Source organism: Entelurus aequoreus, linkage group LG02 (assembly GCF_033978785.1).
Source record: "Entelurus aequoreus isolate RoL-2023_Sb linkage group LG02, RoL_Eaeq_v1.1, whole genome shotgun sequence".
NCBI lineage: Eukaryota > Metazoa > Chordata > Actinopteri > Syngnathiformes > Syngnathidae > Entelurus > Entelurus aequoreus.
Genome location: NC_084732.1, coordinates 38,670,272 through 38,688,756, shown reverse-complemented (window position 1 = coordinate 38,688,756; position 18,485 = coordinate 38,670,272). Strand labels below are relative to the sequence as shown.

General features: G+C 41.2%; 1 protein-coding gene across 2 annotated transcripts in view; it reads right to left on the bottom strand.

The window, feature by feature from the left end:
- Nucleotides 1–17,852, bottom strand: part of rnaset2 (ribonuclease T2) — a 33,414-nt gene extending 15,562 nt beyond the window's left edge. The window contains exons 1-8 of one of the 2 annotated variants that reach the window (XM_062026374.1): nt 17,721–17,852; nt 9,544–9,615; nt 9,417–9,471; nt 9,045–9,094; nt 7,293–7,350; nt 7,124–7,188; nt 6,831–6,944; nt 6,686–6,731 (exon numbers count right to left, since the gene is read on the bottom strand). In XM_062026374.1, the coding sequence (XP_061882358.1) occupies nt 6,686–6,731; nt 6,831–6,944; nt 7,124–7,188; nt 7,293–7,350; nt 9,045–9,094; nt 9,417–9,471; nt 9,544–9,608 (453 nt within the window). In that variant the 5' untranslated portion in view covers nt 9,609–9,615; nt 17,721–17,852. Of the gene's footprint in view, nt 1–6,685; nt 6,732–6,830; nt 6,945–7,123; nt 7,189–7,292; nt 7,351–8,427; nt 8,876–9,044; nt 9,095–9,416; nt 9,472–9,543; nt 9,616–17,720 lie in introns of those variants that run through there. The other variant, XM_062026366.1, reaches the window with a different exon arrangement.
- Nucleotides 17,853–18,485: the final 633 nt, after the last annotated feature.

The following is an 18,485-nucleotide window of genomic DNA, read 5'->3' as shown; positions in this document are numbered from 1 at the left end:
GCTTCAGCAGCTAGTTCGCGGCAGTCCAAAATGGTGGTGTTGGCTATAGCAGCCCGCAACTGAGTAGGCAGGAGTCTCAGGAAATACTGCACGAAGAAGAATCCAGGTGTGTGCTCACCTAAGAGTCCTAGCATGTTGTTCATTAGTTCAGAGGGCTTGCAATCGCCAAGCCCCTGCAACGAAAAAAGGCGGTTAGCTCGCTCCGCGTCGGAAAGATGAAATGTCTGTAAGAGGTGAGCCTTCAACGTGCGGTACTTGTTCCTCTCCGGTGGGTGCGTAATGGCGTTAACCACTTTGGTCGCCGTCGCGTTGCCGAGGGAGGACACGACATAATAAAACTTAGTGTCGTCCTCGGTGATACCACGCAGGGCAAACTGTGCCTCGGCCTGGGCAAACCATGCGGTCGCAGAAGTTTCCCAGAACTCGGGCAGCTTTAGAGAAACCGCATTCGCCGTCATGGTCGATAAAAAAAAATCACTGAATCCGTTCAGTGAAGCGTCGGGGTCACCAGTGTTGTGCTCGTAGCGTGAAGGCTAGACAACTTGAAATATAGTTGACACACAAAAACGTGTGCGTCGTTTATTCAAGAAAAGCACAAGCAAGAATGAACGCTTTCATCACAACACTCAAATATCGTGGGAACAACAAACCCCCACCTTTGTGAGAATGTACTGACGGCCACTTAAAGGGGCCGCGCCGAATTACTCGCTCTTAACAACACACAAAGAACCACATTGTCATAAAGAACCACATTGTCATGTGCACAATAGAACAGTACAGTGAATGATGATGACAAAGATAAATAACAGGTGTGGTGAATTATGTCCTTAAATCAACCGCTACAATATATACATATATATATATTTTTTTATTTCTTGTGCGGCCCGTTGGTTGGGGATCACTGCTATAGCCCATTGTTTCTCCCTCCTTTTGGAGCGTTTTTTGTTGTTGATACATTTCATAGTTATATTCCTCGCTAAGTATAGTTAGATATAGATATTTTTGTTTCCTCCTTTCGGAGTGATTTTCGGTTTGTTCACCTTTTGTGAAACCTTTTCGCCTGGTTGTCAATTTATAGTTGTTATTGTATTGCCCTGACTCAGGAGGTGTAAAGTAAACATTCAAAATAAAAGCCTGCCTCATTGTTCTCCACTCTGCATCTGAGTCCTATTTTTGATCAAGTCCTGACAATAACTTGGGATGTATAGCGTTAAGATTGTATCGATACGATACCCTTATTGATATCGGTATTTATCGCTACTCCTATTGGTACAACATTAATCGGTGTAAATAAAGATGTGGGGAAAAAATGCATTTGTATTACCATTTTTTATTACAACAATATGATTTAACATCTCACAGCAGGGAAGCCTTTTATCAACACCTACTTTTTAGGTCTTAAACAAGTCAACTATGTTTGCTCATGCAGTTGTTATGACATAATCTTATAAAGAGCACACTGATTAATCACTCTGTTTTTAATCATTACAATTACACTCAGCTGGAAATATTATTTATGTATAGCATTCATGTGCAGAGCACATACCTTTTACATGATATATCATATCAAATATATCATGTAAATTAATACAACCAATTAGCATGTTAAGTGTGTGAGTATTTTGTAACAATAGAAATATTTTTTTTGTTTATGTTGCACACAAACGTATATGATAAACGGACCAGAGGCTATATTGAGTGGTGACGGCTACCAACCATGTAAATGTCTGTGTAGTGTAAACAATAAAAATAAAATGACTCAGTGATCAAGTGTGATGCTCAATCGTCTGGTTTAGAGTCAAGAGACAGAAGAAACTGAAACACAAGGTGTGTTTTGATGCCACCCAAGCGCGCCTCGATGGGGTAATGTTAGACGGCGGCTCGAGACCTGTCAGCGGATGCTTTCTTACTTCATAGAAATGTATTATTATTATTATTGTATAACATTTTTTACATATTTGTTTGGATTAATAATGGCCTGTAAATTACTGGATGGTTATGAGGAAGGTTGATATAGCTCGGTAGCGGGGGTTGTGAGTTAAGTGGCGTTCACTTGAAACCGTATAACTTTTATTAGCATGCGTGAATTTGAGGGACTTTTAAGGGTAAACAGAGGTGTGACAAAATTTTTAGAGGTGTTTCTTCTTATTGGTAGTTATTCCAAGCTGATTTGTTATGCGTAGCAGCAGCAGCTGAACCGAATGTGACAGTGTGTCATAATTACGACGGTCAGCTGAACAAAAAAATACAAATAGCAGTATAATTAGTACAGAATCTTTACGGTACAGGAGGGCCGACCCAATTAGGAACCAGTACAAAAAAATACCAGTACTCGGTGTACATACTCAGTTATAACACCACAGAAGTGCAAGATACAATGAAGTGCCACAAAGAAAACTAAGCAGCAGCCTTATTCTAGAAGCTAAAATACTTTTCAAAGTGCCTTTCTGCTGGTTACTGTGCAGCGAGGGCTTTAGCACAATGAACAGTGAAGTCTATGTTGTGTTTACCTCGCGGAGTTCTCGCTAAGTTGGGGCTGAAAGTCTTTCAAATCAGTGTCCTTAGCTGTGTTTCCACTACCCCTAGAAAATGCGCAAAACCTAAATATCGCAATAAAAAACTAGTAATGGAAACATTTTGAAAAAACTCTCAAATATCGCTAAAACATTTTTGCGCTCTCATGAGGTGGTTTTTGAGACATTTTGATATAGAATTTTTTTGCAAAATCATGATGAAAACACTTTTTTCGCATTTAGAAGGCACCTAAACACCCAACCGACGGGGCGGGGTGCTCATGCTGGACAACCAGGGCAGTCGGGTCATCTTGATTTCGCTTCTGATCGGTCAGCCGGGGGCGAGCACTGATGAATTGGGCGGTCTTGGGGGTCCCTTCCCCGCAATAGAGGCTAACCCGCAGGCTCAGAGAGACCCATATGCCCGATCAATAGTTGCTTTCGTCATCTATTGACATCACAGAGCAGTGGCTGAAATATCTTCCTCAAAGTGGAGTCTTGCTTTATGAGAGTTTACGAGAATTACAGCTCATGATGCAAAACACCCTTTAATGGAAACACCTACAAGTCGCAAATGTACTTTATCGAAATTTTAGAAATATAGTTTTTATTTTGCAAAAAACTGCAATGAAAACGCAGCTCTTGTCTTGCCAGTTGGTAGCTCTGCTAGGATTAGCATCTCTAGCTCCCTCATTGCCCACTTGAGTGTATCCATGCTGTCACAACATGTGGGTGATCAGATTGGTCGTGCTTCTGCTACTTAATCGCTGCTTTGCAAACTTTACAAATGGCCTTACTTTTATCCAACTGACCATTCTTTTTTATAAAATCCAAACATTGACCACACTTAAGATTTAATATTTGCATTGTTTGTAAAACTCTTTCCGTGCTGTCTGCCATGTTGCTCTGTTTTATTGTAGGTCGCAAACAAGAACGTTCCTCTCGTATGACATCACAAGAGAAGCCTTGCAAGATTAGAGCAGCAATATTTAGTAGCAGAGCTCCAATCAACCGATTCATGACTTTGACGTCCACCTCTATACCTAGACGTAGATATAGATTGTTCCAGAGGGTCATCAAACGATGTATTGATATCTCTAAAGTAAAATTGTTTTTTTGATTTGAATAGATTCATTTTTACACCCCTAGTTATTACGCTACAAATAGAGGTCCTCAGTGTTCGCTCTTACAATAACAAAGTCGCTACAGCTTGGTTATTATACAGGTTACGGAACGTAAAGAAAGTATTGTTGGCGGTTTTTGGATACATATTTAAAGTGAGTTGGAGGCAGAATGGGTTGCTCCTATTAGCTGCATTACAAGCCACTGAGAACAAGCCGATTATTACAAATTAAAGTGCAAAAAAACCAAAAATCTTTTGTCTCCTTGTCCCTCATAAGGATTGTGAACGCTAAACAAAACTCCCAAAAAAAGTGCAGTTCCCCTTTAGGCTTTTGTATGTGCATATAGTAGCTTCCCCTATGCTTCTGGGGCACTTCCTAGTGGCTCTCGTCTTTTGTTTTGTAGTAAGTTAAATACTTTTTACCTGCAAGCTGCCTCCTGGCTATCTTCTGCATATTTGAATCACGCCAATTATCCCTGCATTGCGACCCAATCGTTGCATGCTGTACATTATTATCACATTACATTATAGAAGTAATGTTGTTTGTAGTACAATCTATTGTATTGATTTTGCTACATTTGTTATCTAAAAGTCAATCTTTCTTCATAAAAGGCATATTACATGTTAAAATGATGGTGTTTTGTGGTGGAGCAAACACAGATTACAATAATTTTAAATAATTTCAATGGGCGACACTGTTTTGCAATAAGACTTTTTTAAGGTACGAGCTGCGTCACAGAACGATATATTGGTTGAACGGTATCTCGTATCACAAGGTACCGCTGTATATAAACGTACCCTAATGCAGAACATACACCCTGAAGTTCGAAAAGCACATGCATGGATAGCAATACAACTTCCGCATATCTGATGAGATCACAGCAAATTGTGCGAGACTTTAGTTCAGTGGGTATTTAAAGCAGAGGCCTTAAACAAGAGGTCCGTGCCCCGTAGAGGTCTGGGAGGTACTGCAGGCGGGTTGTGAAATTTTTAGTTGATAAGATTTTTAAATAATATTCCTTTAATAGTCTCCCCTGTATTTTCTCAAAAATGGATGGTTTTGTGACACAACATAAACAACCAGAAGAAAAATAAGCTTACCCTTCATTTTAAAAAACGCGGATTAACAAGGTACCTTTAGGACCAATTTGATTTAAAACTAGTACTGTCAAACAGTACATTTTTTAAATCAGGTTAATCACATATTACAATTTTCATTACTACAATAAATCACAGTAAATTAATTGGTTGCATAATTCAAATTAACTTGAAAAAAGATCCCAATATTTTTAAACAAATGCAGCGTTATTTTCAGTGTCATACACAAAACATTTTTTTTATATACTTCAAATACCAGCACGCCAGTCAGAGTCTTCTTACTAATCTTTGCACAGATGTATACATTAACCTGATCACTGACCATACAACAACCTGTGCTGCCTTTCAGTTCCATGCGCAGTCCAAATAAATTGTGTAATTAATCTGCGTTTATAAATTTTTAATGCAATATTTTTGTGATTAATTACGTTAACCTTGAAAGCACAATTCGAAACACAATTTTAGACACAAAATATATAAGTAAAGGATCCCTGGTGATTCTCTCCATTAGTTTGGGGGTCTTTGCCCTGGAGAGACCCCATCCAAAGGATTAACTCCAGACCTTTAAATTGACTTTTCTTTGTTTTTGTAAGAACATGAGCACTAAAATTCTCAGTAAAATACAGGAAGTGGGCGTCGCAAGATGAGCAGTGTTCAGTGACTGGCCTCTTACGATATTCTAATTTGTTATATTTCATTAGGGGGCGAGTCGACAACTTACTGTTTTAACCTTTACCTGTTAACTTCCTTTTACCCTTTTATGACAATAAAACATGCTAAAAAGTGCCATAAAGTTTCACTGCCAGCCTGTCACGCATGATCAAAGGGTAAGTTTTATTGCACAGTAGTTAACTTCTTTTTTTACATTTACATTGCCTAAAACCCCCCAAATATAGACATTAGGGGTGTCAACAAAAATCTAAATTTTCAGATTAATCTCGCTTCTTATTTATAATGATTTCTAATCATTTAAAACAAAATCAAAAATGTATTTAAAAACATGAATCTGTCCTGTCCAGCCATTCAGCCAAATCATATCATTGATTTAGATGCCCATATTTGCTGTACAGATATACTAAGTGTTGGATACTTCTCTTGTTGCCTTATTTTTTGTATTACATTTTATTAAATCAAATGTTTGGGAAGCATTTTATTACACAAAACCAGTTTTTTTTTTAAAAGTAATATAGACATTGATAAGAGCTGTTTATCTTTTTTATGAAGGAATGTAGCTTGTCATAGAACTGGCATCCAGTGGTATTAAAAAGTATAGTTTTTGAATCAAGAATAATTTTGAATTGAGAATCGATTACGAGTCGAATCGTTACACCCAAGAATCAAATTGATTTGAATCGTATTAACAAAGATTCACAGCCCTAATAAACATCTCCAATCCAATATTGTCATCTGAAAAAAGAATAGTAATATGAAAATAAAATAAAATTTAAAAAATGGAAGCATGGTGTTTGTCTGAAAAGAAGCAGGAAGAAGCAAAAGCTTTCAATGTGACCTGAATAAATTTTTTATGATTGCAACTGTTTGACACGATAAGGGATTCAAACATGTAGTCATTATACAGGCGAAATTCAAACAAATAAAACATAGCGTAAGAGTCCATTCAGTTCAGCAGTTCAACTTTAAGTGTGAAACTATTATGTGATACAAAAACTCATTACATAATCATCAAAATTATATCCAAAAAAGTCTTGAAATATATTGAGTTGCATGTTATGGGGCTATTTCATATATTAGTTTCACCTTGGAAATCCAATTGCTGGCATAAAGAAACTTTTGCACAATATTGAATCGTTTTGAGTTTCACCTGTTTACACATCAAAAGCTAACATATAGTAGCTATAATTAACACATGTGAAACATTGATTCTTTGTCAGGAAATGTTTCAAAATCACTTCAAGTACATTTACATTTCAATATGAATAGTCATACTTACTTTGTAGTAGTTTTCAGATGGAATAATATCAAATTTCTGAAGGATGCTACAATAACAGAGATATAGTTGTAAAATGTGCTAAAGAAATTGTCATGTGTGAAATGGAGGGCTATAATAAAGACAGTAAAGAGTAGTGTTCCAGTACCTAGTCAAGTCCAATTTATGGTACAGTTCCAATGCCTTGCTGAAGTATTTATGTTGACTATCAAGAGAGGGTGCTTTAGCAGCACAAGTGCCATGTTTGGACCACTCATACTTCCTGTTATAACACAAAGAAAAACATACATTTACTATTGGGAAGTAAAACAAATCACACAAATTATATTATTACATTATACCTTGTATTATATCTGGAGCAAAACTAAAACCACACACCTTACTAATTTGAACTTCATATGACTCATAAATAATAAATACAAATAACAATAATCCATTTACCAAAATGCAAATGATGTAGGCTTTAGTAAGTCAGGCCAACTCTTCTCCATGTCTGGGAGCAAGTCCTGAAAACAACTTAGTTAGCTATTTAGTTTTGAAGTTGCATTTGATAAAAATAAAGTACAACCATTTATTAAAATACAAAAACAGTGAAAATACATTGTAATACCTCTATTTCAGAAGAATTGAAATGCCATGATGAATTGCAAAGATTCCCTTTATCAGGCCTGCAAATTGCAAACATTTACTTGATTAGACACTCATATATTAACTGTATGCTAATGTGACAGCAATGGTATTTCAAAAGGCTGTTCTATCCTCATAATGTACATGCATAGTTGGGTGCATTCTTCCATTAGCTAAATAGCTAATTAGAAGACCCTTTTATCCGGTTAAACATATCACACACACACACACACACTCTTATCTTCTTATCTTAAGGTTGTCCATCGTATCCGATGACGACAATCCATCTCTATGTTTTGTGAGTCCTCATGTGGCTGAATAGTCCAATCCGTGATCCACATGATCTGCCGCAAACAGAGCAGGTGAAGGCACTGACTGGGGGTGCAGGTGTGGCAATGGCTTCATGCCTTCTTTGACGCTTCCTGGCTCGTTGACCACTTCGGTCCTCCTCAAGCTTATGAACTCCTTGTTGGAGGAGCTGCCGCCAGGTGGAACGTTGGACTGCAGTGTCCTCCAGCTGGGTCGGGTTCAGGCCGCATTTCTTCATGACAGTCTTCATTTGATCTTTATAACGCTTTTTTGGGCCTCCTGCCAAGCGGTGACCAAGATGAAGCTGACCATAAAGCACCTTGCGTGGTAAGCGTTCTTCTGGCATCCTGATAACGTGGCCTAGCCAGCGAAGTTGGTGCTGGGTGACTATAGCCTCCACACTGGTGCAGTTGGTCTTGCAGAGTATTTCAGTGTGGGGGACTGTCCTTCCAGGATATCCCCAGGATGCATTGTAAGCACCTGATGTGGAAGGCCTCCAGCATCCTGAGGTGGCGGCTGTACAGGGTCCACGCTTCACAGCTGTAGAGGAGGGTCGTCATGACCACAGCTAAATAGACCGCTACCTTGGTATGTAGCTTAAGGTCTTTGTTCTGGAAGACCCTTCCCCTGAGTCTGCCAAAAGATGCTGACGCCTGCTTGATCCGGTTTTGAACCTCCCTGTCGATACTGCAATCGTCAGAGAGAAAGCTGCCAAGGTATTTGAAAGAGTCCACTACTGCTAGTGGTTTATTGTCGATGGTGAAGGTTGGTGGATGAGGTGGAGGAGTGGATGCCCACTGGCATATTACCTCGGTTTTTGCCACGTTGACAGAGAGGCCCAGTCTGCCATAAGCACTTGCAGCGGCTGAGAGGGTAGCTTGCAGCGCCTCCGGTGTGTGGGCCACAACTGCGCAGTCATCTGCGTATTGGAGTTCGATGACTTGCACTGGTGTGACTTTTGTGACTGCTTGGAGCCTCCGGATGTTAAACAGGTTCCCGTCAAGTCGGAAGTCGACGGTAACGCCACTGCCCTTCTTGATCCTCTCATGAAGCAGCAGTGTCACACACAGGAGGAAGATATTAAACAAGACTGGAGCAAGAACACATCCCTGGCGTACACCGGTGCACACCTTAAAGGGTTCTGATTCCTGGCCGCCAATAGTCACACGTGACATCATCCCTTCATGGAATTGCCTTAGGATGTTGACAAACTTCTGTGGGCAGCCGAACTTCAGGAGGATATTCCAGAGAAGCTCCCTGTTGACAGTGTCAAAAGCCTTCGACAGATCAATGAAAGCAACAAAGAGGTCCTGGTGCTGCTCCCTACATTCTTAATATATCACACACACACACACACACACACACACACACACACACACACACACACATGCACACACACACGCACGCACGCACGCACATTACTCACCAGAGCCCATGTAGTGTCCAGAAGCTAATATTATTATGGCAGTGCTCCATCTGAAATCCATAGCAAACATTTTAAGATGGGCCTTTTACACCAACTAAATAATCAGTCACTTTTATCAACCCAAACACACACAGGCAGACAATGCACCAAACAGTACATTTGCCATAAAGGGTTAAAAAACCTACCCCTCATGTCTGCATGGTGCCACAATCAAAAACACACTGCCTCATCACTTAAATGTCACATGACCTCATAATTTTAAAAGTTGAGTCAGTGGAAAAGTTCATCCAAATGGAGATGAATAGATGTATTTATTCTGCATAAATATTTTTCACCAACAAGGTGAAAAAGGGTAGACTGGTGTAAACTTACGCCACAAAAAGTGCTGGGCCAATGGTGGGTGAGGATGATTTTTGTCCACAAGTGTCTAAAACACACAAACAGATGCTTAATGAACTAATAAAAAAAAATCTGAAACAACTATTTTTTATGCACTTACGGAGGCAACATTGGAAAGGCAGAAACCACAGCCAGACAGAGCAGAAGAGGAACCCCGAGATTCATGTTGGATCTAAAATAAAAATAAAAGTTAATAATTGTATAAGTTTATGGACACATTGAAGCAGGCTACTTGTCAATGTTTAATAAACACCAGTCATAGAATAACAAAATACAATCTTCATGTTAGTTGAATTTGAACATGTACAGCAGGGCTATTAAACTGGTGGCCCAGGGGCCAAAACCGGCCCGGGAATGACACCATACCGGCCCCCGAGTTCAATTTGAAACTTTTAGACACCAAATTCCTTAAAACACTAGAGTGCTTGTTGTATTGATGAACTTGGACCATTGTAAACACATTGGCAGATCCTTGCATTAACAGTTTAACCTTGCTAGCAAACACAGAACAGTGGGGTCCAAATTTGTGATACACATAACTGAGGTGTTCCCCAAGGCACCCCTTTAAGGCCATGTCCACACGAACACGGAGAGTTTCCAAAACGCATATTTGGGGTAAAAACAATCTCCATCCACACAAGTGTAGTTTCAAAACTGTCTATGTCTACACACAAGTGACGTGCAGTCAGGGGAGGCAGGTGAGGCGGGGCCTCACGTGCCATCATGGAAAGAAAAAAAATGTAAAAGAAAAACATTTAATTAAATTGTTATATGTATCCAGTGATTATACTATAAAGTTATTTTCCATTTAACTTCACCAGTTTTAGATTATTTTTATTCAAAATCGCTGAATTTTCACATTTGTTGTTCAAATACTGAGAACAGACTTGCGGTGATCAGCAGCCAGTTGAGGCACGTCACTGACTTGAGCCTCACCATTGCGCAATGACTCGGCTAACTGCTGGCCTGCTGTGCAGTGAGACCGTATTGCTATATGAATTATATTATACATTTCCATAGCTTAGTTAGCTGAGGTATATAATGTACAGTGTATTTTGTCAACATATCAAGATACAGGTGATGGAATTCCTGCTGGGCATTGCTGCCTGACGCACCTCCTCCAGTGCCTTTTGACAGGTGTGCTGTGACACCTCACCGAACACCTCTGTGGGCATAAACGGGTCATCAGCTGGGGACCACCATTCATCAACGTTTCGCTCCTTTAACCCCAGAACGTCTCATGGTGTCGGAGCGATGGCAGGGATGTCTCCCTGCCACCCCCTGCTGATGTCCTAGGTGTTTTCCCCCCAACTCTTATGCTTCCTCCTTAGCCACAGCCAGAAGCTGGCTTTGTCCGCCTCCTCGGCCAGCTCTTTCATGGCTTTCCGATGCCCCGCTCCTGTGCATCCAATGTCTCGGAGTAGGCGGGCACTTGAGGAACCCACAAAGCCCCTACACCCCACTTCCACAGGGCAGATGACGGCTTTTCAGCCAGCCTCCCTGCACTCTGCTGCCAGGTCAGAGTACTTGGCTCGCTTCCGCTCATAAGCAGCCTCCAACCCCCCCTCCCATGGGACAGTGAGCTCGACCAGAAGAACCGTCCTGCAAGCCTCTGACCAGAAGACCAGGTCTGGCCGTAGCGATGTTTCGACGATCTCCCTGGGGAACTGGAGCTGCTTCCCCAGGTCGACCCTCATGCTCCACTCATTTTCTGGTGAGAGGAGTCTCGCAGTAGCTCTCTGGTGGGAGTGTTTGGCACCATCCCCAGCCCTCGCGAATTGGATGAGATGTCTGGCTGGAGCGGAAGGTCTGCTATTTGCCTCCTTTCTGCAGGTCTCTGACACCTCTGCCAACTTTTTCAAGACTTGGTCGTGTCGCCATCTGTAGCGGCCTTGCGACAACGCTGTCGAGCAGCCCGACAGGATGTGCTGGAGGCTTGCGTTGATGGTGTTGCAGAGGGGACAGGTCTCCTCGGCACCAAACCATTGGTGGAGGTTTCGGGGACAAGGCAAGGTGTCGTACGTTGCTCTGATCAGGAAGCTGAGCCTGGCTTGGGGGATCTTCCACAGGTCAGACCATGACATCGTCTTGTCTGTGAGACCTTCCCACAATGTCCAACGACCTTGCTGGCCCTGGGACACCGCTTTGATGTTTAGGCGTTCCTGCTCATTTCTTGCCACTTCTGCCACCACCATGGCTCTCCGGTCTTCTTTGGAAGCCTTTGACCAGAACACATTACACACATACAGAACAACTGTATGTGTGTAACATATTTCTTGTGCGGAGCGATCATAAAACGGCTGCGAAGACGCACTGGCTGAGGCTCGCAGTAATCCCGCCTCCTTGTGCCGGACGGATAATGCACCCCCGCCGTAGAATGCACCCCCTGATGGGAGTGTTATATCAACTAAAGCCCACACTTAAAGTTTCCACGTGCAAGATTGAATCTATTTAAAAAAGTTATTTAATAAGAAGCCAAAAAGTGCAAAAACAATAATGTTGGTGTTGTAGTTGTGAATGACTGAAATATGAAATCCATGCTGCAGTCTGCAGGTGTACCTAATGTTGTGGCCCAGCAGCGGCGCATGCACTTCATTTATAAGTAAAGGTAAGACCATTTAATCTTTAATCTTTAATCTTAATAATAACGTTTTTTTAATTAAATGTGCTTTTTTGTGTGCTACAGTTTGTATGTGTAAGGTTAAAGTTAAGTTAAAGTACCAATGATTGTCACACACACACTAGGTGTAATGACATTTGTCCTCTGCATTTGACCCATCCCCTTGCTCACCTCCTGGGAGGTGAGGGGAGCAGTGGGCAGCAGCGGCGCCGCGCCCGGGAATCATTTTTGGTGATTTAACCCCCAATTCCAACCCTTGGTGCTGAGTGCCAAGCAGAGAAGAATGCTGGTATGAGCTTTTAAACATACCCCGTTAACTGCTGCCAATCAAATGGTGAATAAGATACTCTTTAGGGTTTATATGTTTGTAAATCTGACTGTGATGAAGTCAGTGCCTCACCAGCCATGAACCTCACCGCACGTCACTGCTACACACAAACACATACACCTGCTGTCATGCACATTTTGTCCAATCAGAAGTTTGAACAAAGCAGCAACAGATGACTTGGTAGTATTACACCTCTATTATGTTTATTTTGACATACTAGACATTAGGGCTGTGAATCTTTGGGTGTCCCACGATTCGATTCAATATCGATTCTTGGGTCACGATTCGATTCAAAATCGATTTTTTTTCAATTCAACACGATTCTCGATTCAAAATATGATTTTTTTCCCGATTCAAAACGATTCTCTATTCATTCAATACATAGGATTTCAGCAGGATCTACCCCAGTCTGCTGACATGCAAGCAGAGTAGTAGATTTTTGTAAAAAGCTTTTATAATTGTAAGGACAATGTTTTATCAACTGATTGCAATAATGCAAATTTGTTTTAACTATTAAATGAACAAAAAATATGACTGCTTTTATCTTTGTGAAAATATTGGACACAGTGTGTTGTCAAGTTTATGAGATGCGATGCAAGTGTAGGCCACTGTGACACTATTGTTCTTTTTTTTATTTTTATAAATGTCTAATGATAATGTCAATGAGGGATTTTTAATCACTGCTATTTTGAAATTGTAAGGAATATTGATACTGTTGTTGATAATCATTTTTGTTTCACTACTTCTGGTTTGTTCCGTGTCGTGTTTGTCTCCTCTCAATTGCTCTGTTTATTGCAGTTCTGAGTGTTGCTGGGTCGGGTTTGGTTTTGGAATTGGATTGCATTGTTATTGTATTGCTGTGTATTGTTTTGTTGGATTGATTAATTTAAAATAAATAAATAAATACATTTAAAAAAAATAATAATTATAAAAAAAATATAAAAATAAAAATCGATTTTTTAAAAATGAGAATCGATTCTGAATCGCACAACGTGAGAATCACAATTCGAATTATCTTTAAAGGCCTACTGAAACCTACTACTACCGACCACGCAGTCTGATAGTTTATATATCAATGATGAAATCTTAACATTGCAACACATGCCAATACGGCCGGGTTAACTTATAAAGTGACTTTTAAAACTTCCCGGGAAATATCCGGCTGAAACGTCGCGGTATGATGACGTAGATGATTTTTTTTTATTTAAACGGGAATAGCAGATCCATTCTATGTGTCATACTTGATCATTTCGCGATATTGCCATATTTTTGCTGAAAGGATTTAATAGAGAAAATCGACGATAAAGTTCGCAACTTTTGCTCGCTGATAAAAAAAGCCTTGCCTGTACCGGAAGTAGCGTGACATCACAGGAGCTAGTATTCCTCACAATTCCCCATTGTTTACAATGGAGCGAGAGAGATTCGGACCGAGAAAGTGATGATTACCCCATTAATTTGAGCAAGGATGAAAGATTCGTAGATGAGGAACGTTACAGTGAAGGACTTGAGAGACAGTGATGGACGTATCTTTTTTCGCTCTGACCGTAACTTAGGTACAAGCTGGCTCATTGGATTCCACACTCTCCTTTTTTTATTGTGGATCACGGATTTGTATTTTAAACCACCTCGGATACTATATCCTCTTGAAAATGAGAGTCGAGAACGCAAAATGGACAATCAGTGCCTTTTATCTCCACGACAATACATCGGCGAAATGCTTTAGCTACGAGCTAACGTGATAGCATCGTGCTTTAACTGCATATAGAAACAAAAAAATAAAGGATAGAAGGAAGGATAGATAGAAAATCAACAATACTATTAAACCGTGGACATGTAAATACACGGTTAATGCTTTCCAGGCTGGCGAAGGTTAACAATGCTGTGCTAACGACGCCATTGAAGCTAACTTAGCAACTTAGCAACGGGACCTCACAGAGCTATGCTAAAAACATTAGCTCTCCACCTACGCCAGCCAGCCCTCATCTACTCATCAACACCCGTGCTCACCTGCGTTCCAGCGATCGGCAGAAGGACGAAGGACTTCACCCGATGCGTTTGGCGGCCCGGAGACGTAGGAAGTCAAGGTGAGGTCGGCGGCTTGCGCGGCTAGTGCGGCTAGCGCTCCAACAAAGTCCTCCTGGTTGTGTTGCTGTAGTCCGCTGCTAATACACCGATCCCACCTACAACTGTCTTCTTTGCAGCCTTCATTGTTCATTAAACAAATTGCAAAAGATGTCCAAAATACTGTGGAATTATGAAATGAAAACAGAGCTTTTTGTATAGGATTCTACGGGTACCATAACTTCCGTTACTCTGACTTCGTCACGCGCATACGTCATCATACCGCGACGTTTCAGCCGGATATTTCCCGGGAAGTTTTAAAAGTCACTTTATAAGTTAACCCGGCCGTATTGGCATGTGTTGCAATGTTAAGATTTCATCATTGATATATAAACTATCAGACTGCGTGGTCGGTAGTAGTAGGTTTCAGTAGGCCTTTAATGTTGAGTGAAAATAGCAGCATGTTTACGTTCAAACATATAGTAAGTCCTCTTACATGGTTTAAAGCCAGCAAGACAGTGTTGTTGAGCTTTGGAAATGAGCTTTGGAAATGACAGCGCACAACTGTGACGTCATCGCAAGTCTCTGTTTGTACAATGTACACGCATGTGCAAAGCGGAGAGTTTTGGGACTCTACACTTCTAAAATCTGCATTTTAAAGACAACATTATGCATTTGCGTGTGGACAAGAGGCCTAAACACAGAGATAAGTATGCGATTATTAAGTATCCATGTTCGTGTGGACATGTCTAAAGTCATCTCCTTTTTTGCTGTTACACATTACACAAGTGATTATGTAACTAATGTGTTGCTGTAGCTCGTTTACTTATGCAGCCAGTAATCATTTGTTCAAATTCTTAAGTGATACTAGTGGTGCTCTTCAAGGTTCTATTTTTAGGTTCTCTCTTTTTTATCATCTGGGCTATTAAGTGCTTCTTAAAAACCACAGAGTGCTGTCTACATTACGCCAGATAACTCCTTAAACGAATAATTAATTAGCCTAAGCCCCGTTTCAGCCACACTAAACCATTGTTTAAGGTTCCCCTCCTTGGATAATTTTTTACACCGGTAAGTGCGCCGTGTATTTCTTGAATCTCCCGCTCTTCGCTTTGTATGGACTCATCGATCGTTTACAAACTGAGTTCGGAGAGGAAGTGACACCAGAAAGACCACGCTCCACACAGGAAGTGACGTCAGAAAGAACGTGCCACAGCTAGCGTCATAACAGACACTTGTGGAAATCACACATGAATACTTTAAAATAAGGAAACATGTGATTGCAGCTATTTTGGATACAACACATCTCAGACAGCAACATAGCAATGTTGAGCGACGGTTTTGGATAGGGCCTGGAAGAACGGCAGCCTGGTGGCATATGTGTCAACGAGTGTGTTGTGCCACAGGAACGGCAAGAGAACTTTTGAATGTCCAGGTCAGCTGTGATTCTACTTAGCGAAAGACTTTGTCCATTTGTCGAAGAGGAGACAACGAGAATGCAGGCTCCCGTGGACGAGGGAGTACTATGTGAAGCCATGAAGTGGTTGCAGCTGTCAAGTACGACCGCCAATTTCAGCCTACAAGCACAGTGTCCTGACCAGATATCTAGATCCCTAGATCGATTGTTGTACAATGTTATTTATCACATTGTTTACTTTCACACGTCCATTCAAGATATGATTCATGTATGATGGCTAAGGTGTGATTCACTAATAGGGCCAGTCTAACAGCTGCTGATGGTGAGGTAAGCAAGGTTTAGTGTTGAAAGAAATGTGGCAATAGGCTACATTGAAACGCCGGCGGACGGAGGGGGAAGGGGGTTTTAAACAGTGGCATTTTGTGTGTGTGTGGACAAGGATAAGGTTAGGTGGGATATAGCCTAGATAACATTATTGTAAAAGGGGGCTTAGAGAAGATCTTTGACTAGATATGTTGCAGAATGTCTTTAAAAACAGCAGAGCACTCCTGTAACTCTGACAAAATAAATAGACCAAAATCAAGTGTCTGGCCGAGTCATACCAAAGACTATAAAAATGGGACCCATTACCTCCCTGCTTGGCACTCAGAATCAAGGGTTGGAATTGGGGGTTAAATCACCAAAAATGATTCTTGGGCGCGGCCACTGCTGCTGCCCACTGCTCCCCTCACCTCCCAGGGGGTGAACAAGGGGATGGGTCAAATGCAGAGGACACATTTCACCACACCTAGTATGGGTGTGACAATCATTGGTACTTTAACTTTACTGTAAAGGATGCTGGTTCTCCGCAATATACAAAATAAGACCAATAGTGCAGGGATAAATGTGGGCCCATAAACAATTAAGTTCAATATGTGCAACATTAAATTTGGCTTTAGTGTCTTAAGGTGAATGTGCATGGTTGTCTCTCTGTGTGGGCTGGACTATAATGTGGCGACTTGTGAAGGGCATACACTGCCTTCTGTTGGAGTGCAGCTGTGGAAAGGCTCCAGAACCCAAGAGGGACAAGCGGTTGAAAAAAAAAGACGAATGAATAGATCTCTGATGTACATTAACTGTATGGCAATATCAAAAGTCAAAAGAAAGGAAAACAGTGCGGTGATAAACAAAACTTGAAATTTGTTAGGCAATCAATAAAACAGCTCTGAATATTGTGGAATGCAGTTCTGCATCACTGCGTTTAATAACAGTAACATTCTGTTAAACTAACACCTACGTGACAGTGTCAACATCATCCATCCATCCATTTTCTACCGCTTGTCCCTCAACGGGGTCGCGGGGGGTGCTGGAGCCTATCCCAGCTACATTCGGGCGGAAGGCGGGGTACACCCTCGACAAGTCGCCACCTCATTGCAGGGCCACCACAGGCACAGATAGACAGACAACAGTCAACATACATTTTGTAAATATATTGAAGGGTTGGAGTTGGGGGTTAAATCACCAAAATGATTCCCGGGCGCGGCGCCGCTGCTGCCCACTGCTCCCCAAGGGGATGGGTCAAATACAGAGGACAAATTTCACCACATCTAGTGTGTGTGTGACAATCATTGGTACTTTAATCTTAATAAAAAATGGTATACTCCCTACTTTTAACCGATCTTGATTAATGACGTGCTCTGAGGAACGCCCAGCAGTATGTGAACGTTTAAAGTCCAAGCGAAGCGCAGTAAAGGGAGAACTACAAGAACAAAGGGAATTATTGTTAGTAGCGAACAACTACTAGCTTCAAACCCACAAACGCGTTTGCAATCTTTCAGAGTGTGCGATACTTTAAATATGGTATCGAGAGTCTACCTTTTCTTGCGATTATTCTTCGTGGAGGTTGTCAAAGTGAGTCGCTGTGTTCGCTTGTATGAGTCACACAAGCAGGCAAGAACGGGATGTGTTGCTTCATGGATGAGTTGTTTACATCCTGAATGTACGCACGCCCCGCCTGCCAGCTCAGCCAATCACAAGCGGTTTAGGAATTTCAGCTTGGTCACGTGGGGATATTATGTGTAACTCTATTTAATGTCCGACTGCCTCTTAAAAGAATGATCAAGTATGCTGCTCTTCACTAGCAGTGCAGAGTAACACGACACAAAAAAACAAGACAAGACTCTGATATCATTTTAACAGTGGTGTGCCTTCTTTGCTGGCCTAACATAACCAGAAACCATGATCATAATTAAGGATACAATTATTTTTAAATTTACCTTCCCTAAATCTCTAAAGGTATTCATATTCTCTTCATGACATATTATGCTCGTTCCAGTGCTGTTGTTTTTAGTTTTAGTTTGTATCCAATCAGAACTGTTGCCATGCTGTACCAAATCTGCCCAAGGCCTTCAGAATCAACAATGCAGGCGTTTATGCACTGTAAGCGAACGGGGACATACAGGTGATAGACAGTTGCGATAGCCAATCAGATCATGAGTTGTTGTCAGTAAGGCCTCACGTTGAACGTGGCATTTACACGTCCTGTGATTGGATACTTACTCATCGGGACCGTCAGCGGATGAATTCGAGAACACATAGAGTTGAGAGACAGTTGCGATAGCCATTCAGATCACAAGTTGT